This window comes from Hypomesus transpacificus, chromosome 18 (assembly GCF_021917145.1).
Source record: "Hypomesus transpacificus isolate Combined female chromosome 18, fHypTra1, whole genome shotgun sequence".
In the NCBI taxonomy this organism is placed as follows: Eukaryota; Metazoa; Chordata; class Actinopteri; order Osmeriformes; family Osmeridae; genus Hypomesus; species Hypomesus transpacificus.
Window position 1 is genome coordinate 3,631,423 of NC_061077.1, and position 14,276 is coordinate 3,645,698.

Consider the following 14,276-nt stretch of genomic DNA (forward strand, 5'->3'; position numbering starts at 1 on the left):
CCTGTGTAGAATCAGTGCTTGAGCAAAGACCTGAACCACACAGTGCCAATCTGAATACAATTATGCAATTGTTATGTAACCTGCATCCAGAAGAGACCAAAACATATACATCTCTAGAACAATCCGTATTGAAACATTAGGTGTGATACACGACCAGATATGTACACAAAGCTCCCTGCCCTCTGCTGCTCCCTGAAAGAGGTGTCAGGGGTATGGACGGGGGCGGTGGCTATCGATTGGCCCCCGCCAGCTTTCTGCTGAGGTGAACATCCACAGCCCCCAAACCACCTCCGCGCCCCCACCCCCCCAATCCCTGCGCCATCCATCACTACCTTCAGGGGGCCACCCAGGACACTGAGCTTACATACAGCTGGCTACATCTAATACACACACACGTCCTCTGAGCCAGCCATGACAGCTAGGTAACAAACACAGGTGTAATGTACTGTGCCAGTGTCTTCCATCACCTCATATTTGCATTCTTCACCCCTCAGTGTGTGTGCTCTCCTCCCTCTTAACCCCATGTTCCTCAATCAGTACAGAAAGCTGCCAAAGGCAGAGCCATCCGCCGGGGCTACGAGGCTTCGCCATGCTCCAGCAGAGCCCATGGAACAGCAACACAGACAGAAGGGAGAGATGGAGCGAGGGAGAGGGGGGGAGCAGCGAGCTGGGGGAGTGTGGATTGAATGGGGATGCGGTAGGGGGATGGGAGTGTGTGAGAGTTGGGGGGGGCGGGGGGGAGGGGGGGGAGTGGTTTTCGGGAAGGGAGCCAATCCAATTACAGGCAGCGGTGCAGGCCTGGTTTCTTTGGGTGCACTAAATTCACATTTCAACAGTCTCTTCCTCCCTCTGCTTTTTCTATTTTTTGTGTTCCTTTTTCTCTGTCTCCCTCTTTCTATGTCTCTCTCTCTTTCCTGGTCTCCTTCCCTCTGTGTCCCTCTCCCTCCCTCTGGGTGGGGGAGGTGTAAGACACACAGCCTCTACCGTGAGGAAGCTCCAGTGACATCTCTCCGCCATGTCACCTGCTGTTACAAGTGTCACATCCTATAGGCTCCTGTCACCATATAGCCCTCCCTGTCACGCTCTGCTCCAGCCTGCTTGCTGCTCCTATGACACAGACAGACAGACGGACGGACGGACACGGCTACCCTGACATGTCCTGGCACACACCCACACACACACCCACTCACACACACACACATCCACACGCACACACCCACACCCAACCAGGGACAAAACAACATCATCCTCTCCTCTGCCATTGTCATGTACGGATCAGCTCCTCAGCTGAGTGGACTTCCGGACTTTTCTTCCAGGGCTTGGCGCCGGGGCTGGGCGCTGTGAGCTGGGCGCTGGAGCGTGGCGCCGTGTCTCTCGGTGCGCTCCTGATATCCGGGTTAATTCCTCCCCCATGCTAGCGTTACTGTGGTTACAGCCGCGGCCCATGAGCAGGAAGCAGGGAGGAGGCCCCAGCACACAGGGCCACTTTGCATGGGATCTCCATGCATGGAGCAGGAGATTGGAGACGGAGGTAGGGAATGTAACAGGCAGAGAGTGTGAGGGTAGGAGGCTGGAGATAAGAGATATGTGCATGCTGAGGCTGCAGAGTGGGGAGAATGATGTTCTCTGTCTCATTTCATTCAACCACTTAGAGCCGTGCACTAAATTATTAACTGGTTGAAACAAGAAGATCATGCAGAATGAACCTCCCCTGTTCCTGTGCAACGTTCTGATTATGGAGAAATGAATGCAGGAGAACCTAAATGAATTAGGGCCGATTGTGTCGTTTCCCACAGGGTGGAAAAAACTAAAGCTTGGTCATGCCAGCTCTGGGGGCTTGTGTGTGTGCATGTTTGTGTGTGTGTTTGTGTTTGTAGGGAAAAGAATCACATGACAACCAACAGCTGTCAAAAACCAACAAACAGTCAAAATATCCAATAGTTGGCGGCACAAATGTACACATCAGCCTTGTTGAACGTGATTGTTGATTATGTCAGGTGATCCCTTCCTGCCAATCACTAGTTACTTCCCCTGCAAGGCACCCTGCTCAGCGAGCCAATCAGGCCACTCTAGACTGGCTCTAATGACCTCCTCATAGGTGCTTTCATGCCACCTTGTTTTTTGTGGCGGAGCTGTGAAATCTGTCATTATGAGCTGGCTGGCAGCCCTTAACCCAGCATTGGTGCTCCCCAGCTCTGCTCTGCAAAGGCTTCGCGTGGGCCTGCTCTCTCCAGCCCCTCACTGTGCGCCAGGTAGCAAGGTGCCCATTAAAACTAATGGGCCAGCGAAGGTGATTCAGCACTGCGACACTGGGGCACTCAACACAGGTTACATATAACAACCACTCCAGAGGAAGCACCCTGCCGACCACCCCCACCCCCACCACAGGCGTTAAACACGGAGACATGGCGTTGATCGCCGTGACTGGGGTCCATACGTCCAGGAATAGGAGCGTTTTAACACTGTATGGCCCCTGGGGGGCCGTGTGGACTGCCCACACAGTCTGCAGGGCTCCAGAAGCGCTGAGCGGACATCTGCCAGAGCAGCAAGATGGACGACGTTACTGAAGTGCTGTGTTCTAGTTGTGGCGCTGTCGACTGACCTTCTTGAGGCGGCCGCTCTTGGTCCCCACGAAGGCCACGCAGTAGCCGTTGTAGACGTAGGAGGTGACGGAGGTCATGCGGTCGCGGGTCTCCGTGTAGAGGGGGTGGCCCGTGACCAGCTGGGAGCCCCCAAGGGGCTGGTTGATGTCCAGCCCACAGAAGGAGTCATCGATGGGTACGGGCTGGAGAGAGAGAACGGGAGTAGGGTTAGCAACGGAGGAGGAGATATAGAGAGACAGACAGAGTGAGAGAGAGAGAGAGAGAGAGAGAGAGAGAGAGAGAGAGAGAGAGAGAGAGAGAGAGAGAGAGAGAGAGAGAGAGAGAGAGAGAGAGAGAGAGAGATGGCTGTGAGTACACTCAGTCCACAAAATTCGATTAGCAGACAGTGGGGAAAGTGTGAGAAGAGACATGATGAGATGAGCCAGAAAATAGAAGATGGATAAGAAAGGGTGAGGGAGGTCAACAAAAGGGAAGGAGAGGGAGATTAAAGGGTGAAACTGAGGCAAGAGGATAGGAAGAGGACAGGTGAAATGGGCTGAGCTGGGCGAGAGAGAGAGAGAGAGAGAGAGAGAGAGAGAGAGAGAGAGAGAGAGAGAGAGAGAGAGAGAGAGAGAGAGAGAGAGAGAGAGAAAGAGATGGCTGTGAGAGGAGGTGGAGGTGTGCTAGAGGGAGCGCTCCTGCCAGACGCTGGTCTCTCTGTTCCGCTTGGCAGACATGTTTCTGCTGTGCCTGGCTGAGCCCCACCTTGCACTCCCCCCCCGCCTCATTACCCAGGGCTATGATCACTGCAGCGCAGGAGGACACGCACAGCATGCTAACGACCGCTCTCTCACACACACACACCTACACACACACACACTACAGAGATGCACAAACTCTTCGTCACACTCATATACACACTCACTCGGACACATAAACACACACTACAAAGACAAAGTACATACACAGTACAACCCCAGAGAACAGAGAAGCACCACTAGCTAACTTAAGCGTTGTCCTGTTTTTGCCCTTCCAATAGAAAAATGACCTGCCAAGATGTCAGATAAAATCTACTGCCTAGCCTAAAGATATCAGCAAAATAACAGACAGACTGTTCTTTTTCTTCTTCCAGTTGTAAATGTAAAAAGACACCCTGCACAGTGAGATGCGGAGACTGCTGGGACGCTGGGTGGAGCTGGGATTCAGGTCAGCTCAGACAGAGCCGGGGTGAGTGGCAGTGACGGTGGCCTCAAAGTGCCATGTAGAGTAAGAGAGATGGTCGGGCGACTGGGGCGGGCTGGGACTTCACTCTCTGGGGCAAGGGGACATACAGGCGGCTGCTACGGGTGACATCCCCGGCCCTGAGACACACACACACACCACACACACCACACACACACACATCGTTCGACCATAAAGGCTGTGCAAGCCCCCCCCCCCCCCTGTTGTTGAGGAGAGCAGGACATACAGCAACAACAGCTGAGTTCACAGTCCTGCTAGGCTAGCAGGCAACAACCAAACCATGAGAGCAGAAGGAGTCACCGAAGAGCCTCTATCTAACTGGGCTTGCTTCCTCATCAATGGTCGTTCACATCCAAGCCTGTATCTAATGTTTACTGTGTGGTGATGTGACAGAGAGAAAGACTGGAGAGTGAAGGAGAGGTCCAGCTGCACGCAGAGCCTGGGAAACTGTTCTGGATATCTACACCTCCTCTAACCACTCTATCCATACTTCCCCCTCACTTACATCTCCTTGGGGCCTGCACTGCATATGCTACAGCTGTTCGACGTAGATTCAGATGATCCCGGGTCCACACCATTTGGTTCTGATTAGATAGAGATTGTTCGCATGATGTGCGCTTTGCGGTCTTGGCAGCAGAGGCCGGATCTCCTTGGTTCTCATGTGGTCGAGTTTTCCCATCCACCTCCCACTGGTCCTTTAGAAAAAGAAATCTAGGATATTCTCCATCCAGTAGCTCTAGCCGTGCTAACCACATTGATTATCTTTACCAGAACTGAGGTCGTTCCTAAAATAGACTGCAGTGCTTAAGCCATTACTCCTTATTGAGTAGCATGGAACGCAGAGAGAATGGCTGCTTAATCCATGTCTGAACTTCACACCATCTCCTCACTCATGTAGGAGTACCATTGTAAACTACCGTATCCACTTCAAATTTCCTATCAACAAGATCAGGAAACAGATACGTTTGTTGTCAGTCAAGACTAAGCTGATATGAAACAACTGAAAATATAACTACTGTTGAACTGTGTGTGTGTGTTGGGGCACAGACTGCAATGAGAGTCCAACCCCTGACCTCCTGACCTGATCTAACGGTGGCCATCGATGACCACAGCACAGGAAGGCATGACTATGAGTGACAGGTTAGAACTAGACTAAGAGCTCAGGATCAACACACACACGGCTGAGTGAGAGTGAGAGAGAGAGAGGGGGAGTCATTCCCGATCACACAGCAAGTTGGTAGGGAGTCACTGACTGTGAATCTCTAGACAGCAGAAGGCCGGCTGATAAATCTTTGATTGTCTGTGTCTGTCTCCCCAGCATCAACCCCAGACTCAGCCTCAAGCTTTCCCGGTCCAAACCACACTGTGGACTCTGAGAGGCAGGGCCAGGGTCCTTCCAGTCAACCCCTCCTTATCTATGGAGACTGATGGGTGTTTATCATGGCTAGCACGGCACAGAGAGAAGGGCATAGCTAGGTTCATCAGCAGAGCCCTAGCCATTCTAATTAGACTGAGGGAATGCAGTGGGAGGTGTGGTTAGCTAGCGAGCGTTGGGCCATGCTTGTGATGACCATGAGGGAGGATGAAGGGGGATTCTCCAGGGGGCTGGGAGGGTTATGGCTCCGACTCCCACGGTTAGAGAAGCATTAGGGCGGCCGCTGCCTCTCCCTCTGTGCTGCTAATGAAACCTAACAGCGCCCGCTTCAGATAACGTCTTCCTCCGCCTGACAATCACCTCTGACATGGTGCTAATGGGGAATTTACTGATGTTAATAAAGGCGGTCAATAAAGAGCCCTAGGGGGATTAGCACACAGACAGAGCTTCGGATCTCATCCTGGTGGAGAGATACCATTAAAGATATCAAACTCTCCCACCCATCACACACACACACAGTCATTAACAAGCAGTCAGAAAAATGACAAATACATTCACACACACACAAAAAATGTACATACACACAGGCAATGACACGCACACACACATTTAAGATGCACCATTCAAGCCAGTCACCAAGTGATTCACAAGGACCATATTAGACACATACAGTTATCGATTCATTAGTGCTCATAATTCCCCTTTTAGTTCATATTAGCAGTTAAAGAACAAAGACACAGAGGACTGCCGCCTTGTGGGACTGAAGTCAGACAAAGCCAGCTAACTGGGCCTGACAAGATGCTGCAGATATGTGGCCTCCATTAAAGAGACTGAAGACTGCTGTGTGATCTAGCACCAACATCAGCCTGTCTGCATTCTCTCCCCCCTCTCTCTCTCCCTCTCTCTCCCTCTCTCTCCCTCTCTCTCCCCACTCTCTCTCTCCCTCTCTCTCCCTCTCTCTCCCTCTCTCTCTCCCCTCTCTCTCTCTCTCTCTCTTTCCATCTCTCGCTGCTCTCTCCATATTTATTTGGATTCTGCTGGAGGAGAACAGTATCACTTTGATGGTTGCCAAGAAAAATAAATCCCCTCCTAATTTGTGAATATCTCTCATTGAGATAGGCTTTCATGTGGCTGTTCCACATATCAGAGCAGCAAAACAATTAGCCATAATTACATGTAGTGTAAGAAGTACTTGATAAGGGGAAGTGTAGCAGTCAAAGTCGTTTACATCTTGATGGCTGTGTTTACTATTGGTGAGAGCATGCAGCCTTGTGGTTTCTGGGGTCAGTGGAGATCTCGGGTCACAACTCTGCCTGATGCTGACAGAAGGAAACACGAGTGCTCTGGTCTGTTCTGTGAGCCATTACTTTGAATTCAACCTCAGAAGGATGCTAAAGTATCACATGTGAATGAAGGATACCACTGGGTCTTGGTGGTGAAGGAAAGGCTGATGCAAGCTCCCAGCGTGAGAGGGCAACATTTAAGTATTCACTGTGGCCACCGTGTGTGTTTGTGTGTGTCTGTGTGTATGTGTATGTGTGTGTCAACTCACCGCCTTAGTGCACTGCACATCCTTCCCCAGCAGCCAGTTGAGCTCCAGGTTGCCCTCGCCCTGGTAGCAGGACTGCAGGCGCTCCTTGATGCGGGCGTTGATGTCACGAATGGTGAGTACGCAGAGCGCCGAATCATCGGGCGGGCGGTGGTACTGCTTCTGGCCCTTGGAGAAGACGGTGAACAGCACGTCGTCCTGGGCGCTGATGTTGAGCGCGGCGGCCAGCACGCTCCCCGGCTTGGCCAGGTAGGCAGCCTGCAGCAGCCGGTACTCCACGCCGTTCTTGACGCAGCCCACCGGCAGCGACACGTACGAGTGGAACTTCCTGTCGTCCTTGCAGAGGCGCACAATGCGCGAGGTGTAGAAGAGGTCGGCGGAGGAGCCGCCCGACGACATGCTGTTCTCGGGCGTCTCGGGCTGCACGGTCAGGAAGTAGACGAAGGCGCCGCTGGCGAAGCCGTAGACGTAGTAGATGTCGAAGTGGGAGACGAGCGCCAGCGTGTCGGACGGGATCTTGATGAGCGACGACACAAAGTCTGTGTGCAGCTCGTAGTCCAGCATGGAGGACGACTCGGGGTCGCGGGGGAGCTTGCGGCTGGAGATGGTGGGGAAGTAGTCCTGTTTCCCGTCCACGGCCGTCCCGATGAACAGGGTCCCGTCCTGGCCCTGGGTGGAGGGCACGATCACCCCGTACATGGTGCCTGTCTGGTTGACGCTGGAGAGGTAGTGCTCCTTCTTGTGGGACGGCTCCACCAAGATGAACAGGTCGTCCAGCCTCAGCAGCTTGCACACGCCCTGGTACAGACTACCGCACGCCAGCAGCCGGTTCTGGGAGTAGTCGATGAGCAGCAGCTTGTTGACGTTGTTGGTGGAGACCAGGGGCTCGGAGCAGGGCTGGACGATCAGCGGGGGGTAGCAGGCCTTGTTGTCGTCCTCGGGGCCCGTGTCGTGGGACACCAGCAGGGTGAGGTTACCTGACAGCTTGTAGACGCGGTTGACAGCGCCGATGTACAGTGCCCCGGTATTCTGATGAACCGTCAGGTGATTAAAGGCCCACTCCCGCCTCTCAGGGTGGAAGCTGGTGAAGGTCTGGCTGCTGCACACGGCGGAGTACGCTAGGAGCCAGCAGACCAGCAGCACCAGCATGGCGCCCCCTGCAGGGCCTGGTGAGAATGTCCTGCGTGCCACCCGCCAGCCTTCCATGGCTCACGGGGCCTGCAAGGCAACAGCAGACGAAACAGAGAGATGGGAGGAGGAGAGGGAGGTTGGCAGGAGGGCGGCTACCTTCCCCTTTGCGTTGCTGAATGCTAACTTTCCGTTTGATGCTTCACCGGGGTCTTCACATGTTTCTGAAAGAGGGATAGGGAGGAAGAAATTAATTAGTGCTCGCCCATACTGACTCACATTCTATCAAAGGGAAGCAGATTAACGCTGATGGAAAACATCTCTTCATTCACTGGCTTCTGCTGTTAGCAGAGGGTCAAAGGTCCCCCTCAGTAGGTTGATGAGCAATGGAGCAGGGGGATGGAGAGCGCCTGGGACAATAGCAGGAAAGCTTTATCGCCACATTCCAAAGGAGTAGCAGCGCAGGACAAGACAATGCAGGAAAGTGAGCAGGTTACAGCAACGGAAATGTGCCTGACCTGAGTCATAGTACCTCGTCAAACAGTGAGGCGGAGGTTTCTAAGAACAGCACCCAGCAGCCTGTCCAGAGAATCACATTTCACAGACCTACCCGGGCGCAATGTGCTGGATGTTAAGCTGTGAGTCATCTGTCATCAGAATAACTCATTCTAACAGTACAGAAGCTCACTCAAGGCTAGAGGAGCCACAACATTCCCAGATTACAGTAAAACAGCCGTGTATAAAACGTTGAGAAGCCTGGTCTGAAAAGACAATGAATAAGCAGGAGGTTCATAAAAATGTAGTCGTCATGGAAAGCGGTTCAATTGTTTTCATCAATTTTTAACGACCAAACAACCGCGTAGAGCATCTTAATTGAAAGACCCGTTAATGAGATGTTGATTTGGCATTTGGCGTTAACGGCTCCAAACCAAAGATATGACGCTGAAATTAGCTGACATTCCACTTCCTTCATATCTTACAATTCTCCTGATTACTGTGGTCTCCCCCTCTGTGCAGCAGCTCCTGCCTCCAGACCTACTCCTCTTCTCCATCTAGCTGGGAAAACATACATCAAGGAAATTCTGCAATTTGTGTAACTATTCTTTACCCAAGCAGCAGAGAATCCCAACCCCCATCTCTGACATAAATCAGGAGAGGGAGAGCCCCGTCTTCAACGTTTTTCCTCGGGAGTTCATTATCTCGTCCACTGGTAGGGGAGGTCTAGATCTTATTACTGGAACAAAGTGAGAACAAATTGGGATCCCTGTTCTTCGCACCCATACCCCATTCTATCCCTCCCTCACACCATTTCTTTCATCCCCCCATCACTCCCTCCCTCCCTCTCTGCTCTTTAAGAGTCCTGTTATACAGGATTTAAATCCATAAATTATTCCTCCCAACATTTCTCCTCTTTCTCGTCTTACTCATGTGATGTTCCTTGCTGCATGATCAGATGCAGCAAGGATTTATCACAGGCTCTGCTACAATCACACCTGGATGAAGCAGGCCAACGTTTGGCATGCACAGATCCCCCATTACACCATCCAACACTGTGTGTGTGTGTGTGTGTGCTGCCCTCTCTGACAGAGTGTGTGTTTTATCAGTGGCTCCTATCAGTGTAGAACGAGGAGCTAACAAGTGGAGACAATGGTGCCGCATCCCAAAATCAAGTATGATTAGGCGTAGCGATCCAACAAGGGTAATTAGTGGTGAGAAGCGGGGGGGTGGGGGTGGGGGGGGGGGGAGAGCTGGGGAGCGTGGCGGGAACGCCAGGGGGCTGAACGTGTCGAAGACGGCCCTACGGCGTTCGTTACGCTCTGCATTTGCATGTTGAGCAGCGAGGGCAGAGAGAAACAAGGGTGAGATATGTGGCTAGAATAATCAGTCGCACCATCAATTTGCATGTGTAAGTAACTAGGGAGAAGGGGGGGGGGACATGAGACTAAATTCACAGTACAGCGTAAGTCAAGTCCTAACTGAGTCCCTCTGAACAGCGACTGCCGTTTTCAAGTCTGTCTTGTTTCTCATGGTGGTGGCGGACACCTCCGGCCCCCTCCCCCCTGGGTGATGGAGGGGTGCTCTCTCCGACCCTGACGTTAATAAACCCTCCTGGGGAGGCTATTGATCCACAGGCCCATAAAGCCGCCTCTGAGGCCCGGCGGGCCGCTCAGCCCGCTGGAGGCGTGTGTGCAGGCGGAGGTGTGGGAGGTGCCCGCTCCCACAAGCACTACATTAGCATGGCCATAAAACCCAAGCAGCCTGGGCAGTAAAGCCGGGCCTGGGCCCTTAACCGCTCCCCCCCCCCCCCCCCCCTCCCTCCCCCCCTCCCTCCGCTACGCTCCTTTGTTTGAGTTTGTCCATGCTGGAGGAGCAGAGCACATCCCTCTGGAGGTATAATCAGCCTCCTGCTGAGCCAGCTCTTTCCCCCCCCAGCCCCTCAGCCTTATGCCCTCTGGGGCTTTAGAAGCACCGAGGAACCCTACCCCACCCCCCTCCTCCCTGCTAGATATATTACTCCCATCCATCTCTCCTTACTCTCTCCCTCTCTCTCTCTCTCTCTCTTTCTCTCTCTCTCTCTCTCTCTCTCTCTCTCTCTCTCTCTCTCTCTCTCTCTCTCTCTCTCTCTCTCCCTCTCTCTCTCTCTCTCTCTTTCTCTCTCTCTCTCTCTCTCTCTCTCTCTCTTCCCCTCCTTCCCCCCCCAGGCCTTGGGAGGAATATATATGCATCAATCCTTTCTTTCTCTTTTCATGTTGTGGCGGCAGCTGCATTGAGGAGGGCACCCTCCACAATAAATGACTTCTGAAAGGTTAGCTGTTAATATTGCTTTCGGGAGGAGAGGCGACAGAGCTTTGTTTATGTTGATTGTCCCCTCTGTCCCCCTCTCTACACAGGGACTTTCCTCATTAGACTGCCAAGCAGGAGCTTTTAGAAAAGCAGAACCGCATCCACCTTCTTTTGTTGTCGTCTGACGCTATATTCTCGCTCTCAGCTAGGAGTCAGAAATAACGGCACACACGATTTCCATAATGTTAGTAGTGACTCACAACACAGTCACCCAATAACCTGGACAAGTGAGGTGGCTCAAGGGGCTCACGAGGGCTCTACGGTGGAGTTAGCCGATGGTCACGTTTATGTGGTTGTCGTGGTTGCATGAGTGAGACATTCGCATTCTCAGTCAGGCAGACGGCATTTGGTTATGCAAAGGGTTGGTATAAAAGGCTGGCACCTCTATACTGACTCACCATACTTTCTCATGGTGGAGGTGGAGACCAGTGTGGAGCTTCTGCTTAGCTTACCGCCATAGAAACAGGGACTGCACGCAACAGAGAGCTGTCCATGCCGGCATGGCCACACTGAACCATCTGTTTTCTAAACAAGCCCTGTGTGTGCAGAAGCTCTGATCTGTTGACACATGACAACGATGTAAGTTGTAGTGAAGCAGAAAGAGATATTGGCATACCAACAAAATGTCAGCTACTCTGGGAATTACATCACACAAGCTAACTAAGGGGGAAAAAGCTCTGTACAAACCTGAGAGCACCCAGCGCACTAAACACATTTATCTCTTCCTCAATGATTCCTTTGATTCAGCCTGGATTGCACCATCTGAGGTACACAACAGCAAGGCCTGCTGGACCTCCACACTGACCAGCACACCAGAGACAGCAGCCTGTGCTGGACCTCCACACTGACCAGCACACCAGAGCACAGCAGCCTGTGCTGGACCTCCACACTGACCAGCACACCAGAGCACAGCAGCCTGTGCTGGACCTCCACACTGACCAGCACACCAGAGCACAGCAGCCTGTGCTGGACCTCCACACTGACCAGCACACCAGAGACAGCAGCCTGTGCTGGACCTCCACACTGACCAGCACACCAGAGCACAGCAGCCTGTGCTGGACCTCCACACTGACCAGCACACCAGAGCACAGCAGCCTGTGCTGGACCTCCACACTGACCAGCACACCAGAGACAGCAGCCTGTGCTGGACCTCCACACTGACCAGCACACCAGAGACAGCAGCCTGTGCTGGACCTTAACACTGACCAGCACACCAGAGCACAGCAGCCTGTGCTGGACCTCCACACTGACCAGTACAGCAGAGACAGCAGCCTGTGCTGGACCTCCACACTGACCAGCACACCAGAGCACAGCAGCCTGTGCTGGACCACGGTTCTCACTCCGAGGCTGAAGAAAAATTGCACACACCAGTAGATTTCCAGTCATCTGGTCACCTAACAACCCCAAAGCCAGCCGTGTGAGAAAAGAAAAACAAACTTCTGAGTAGACACTCAATGAAGACAAAATAACCCACGACATTCCACTCTGCACAGAAGCTGTGATCATGGTTTGGAGTAAAGACTGTTTTTGCATAGCTCCATAATGAATAGTGAGGAGCTGAAGACCATTGGCAAGCTCTGCTGTTGTCTCAGAACGGGCGCCTGGGCACCCGTGCCTGTGCCTAAACGCTGGCAATACTCACAGCCACTGGGCAAGCTACAGGGGCAGTGCCAACAGTGGGCACAGAGGACGGCATTGTGGCAGATAATCTGTGGAAGTGAAGGGTCTGTCTCACTGGAGAGCAAGCAAGAGAGGGAGAGGAAGAGAGGAATATGAGGGACTGTAAAAAAGGCCAAAGTGAGAAACCAGGGATGGTTGTAGACAGTGCAGGGTGAGGAACAGGGAGCCATCGGAGAGGCTACAGAGACGGGGCATGAGCCCCTCTCACCCTGCAACCTAGCAGCATCTCCTCACCCCCCTCCCTCCATGTTTTATCATATGCTAAGCTCCTTAACAATGCTGCCAAAGTTTGTTTGATCTCCTAAATTCATATTTACTGCAATTGTATTCCGGGAGATAAAGAACATCAACTGGAATCCGGTTACGCTGTTAAATCCAATTAATTGTTGTGGAATAGGAAAATAAATGACATATCGGAATTTCATGCCTTGGATTAAGTCGTTATTTCCTAAATGATTAATGTATAAAGCAAAAACATTTAATGTTTAATAATCTTGGACGCGCTACAACAGCCAAGGAGAAAAAATAAATTAACAAACAAATAATTAAAGGTATAATTATCATAAAATAAGAGGTTTAAAAAGTGTCTCCAAGTTTGGGAACTGACTGGAAGTTGATCAGTCAGCACTGTTTAGCACTCTACAAATAGAAAGTTTAATCTAGTCTAAAGGGAGGTCCTTTTCTATAGGAGACCGTAAAAAAGCGATTAGCAGGAGGGGTTAGTCCATTAGTCTTTATTTCTTAACTGACATCCTCTGTGGAGATAATGAGAGCCTTTCTGCGTCTCGTGTCGAGGAGTTAGAGTAGCTAGCTATATTTATACTTCCTTTGTCTCCCTGGGAGCTAGCGTCACACTGCAGCGGACCTGCTAGTGGAGAGGGGGATAACAAAAAGGGAAACCACAAGGTTTATCATCTAACTAGCATGGCTTTCCTGAGCTGTATGCTGGGGGAAATTATGCTAGCTGTATATTTCCCTGAATAACAGCCTTTATGCTCCAACGCCTGCTGCTGTCAGACCACATTAAGGCCTAAAGCCAATACTTTACTTGCTACTAAACTGTACTGCGATGGCACAAACCATATCATAATTTATATTTCTGCAAAACAACAACAGTCGTGAGACTGCCACAGAGCACGGCCTATTGGGTTTCAGACGCTGCAGCTACAAACAAAGATCTGGTGTTTAAATCGGGCTTTCGACATGCTCTGAACGGTGACTAAAATGGAACAGGAGTTTAGCATAGTTAATGGGTATGCACACTTCTCCATGATTACGCATACACTCCAGGGCCCTCCCAGGGCACTCTGCCTGCAGTGTTTCAACCACTTCTAGCTTTCCTAGTGACCATGTCACTGCACCTCCCTGGGGCAGTCTCCCTGCAGAGGCCTGGAGCTGGATGGGGCTGGAGAAGTCATTCACACACTGAACCCGCTGAAGCCAGTCACTCTAGGAGGGATTAATACAGCAGCATCCTCTCTGAATTATTACCCAAATGAAGCATATCAAAGTCTATTAAATCCCCTCACACACAGAGATATTCCATAAAAAAGCCATGTCAATACAACAGTAGAATTAGCGGGTGTCAGCATCTCCGTTTATCCTTGAATGCAAACAAGGGCGTGAGGATCTAATCTCCTCAGTTAACCCCCGGAGCGCCGGAACCCCCCCGCCTGCCTCACACACTTCAGCTGTTTGAAGAAGTGCTCAGTGGCATTACGCCTCACACCTATGACATCCGCTGAAGGAGATTACAATATCATTGTTATTCTAATGCCTTTTGTTCACTCCACCCACTGTCAGCACCTCCTGCACGAAACACACTCACACACTCACACACACACACACACACACACACACACACACACACACACAG

The 14,276-nt window shown here is 51.7% G+C and overlaps 1 protein-coding gene across 2 annotated transcripts in view; it reads right to left on the bottom strand.

Moving 5' to 3' along the window:
- Positions 1-676: 676 nt before the first annotated feature.
- LOC124481123 (plexin-A2-like) overlaps positions 677-14,276 on the bottom strand; it is a 32,394-nt gene continuing 18,794 nt past the window's right edge. For both annotated transcript variants that reach the window (XM_047040910.1, XM_047040911.1), the window contains exons 2-3: positions 6,752-8,100; positions 677-2,785 (exon numbers count right to left, since the gene is read on the bottom strand). In XM_047040910.1, coding sequence (XP_046896866.1) covers positions 2,579-2,785; positions 6,752-7,954 — 1,410 coding nt within the window. In that variant the 5' untranslated portion in view covers positions 7,955-8,100 and the 3' untranslated portion in view covers positions 677-2,578. The remainder of the gene's footprint in view (positions 2,786-6,751; positions 8,101-14,276) is intronic.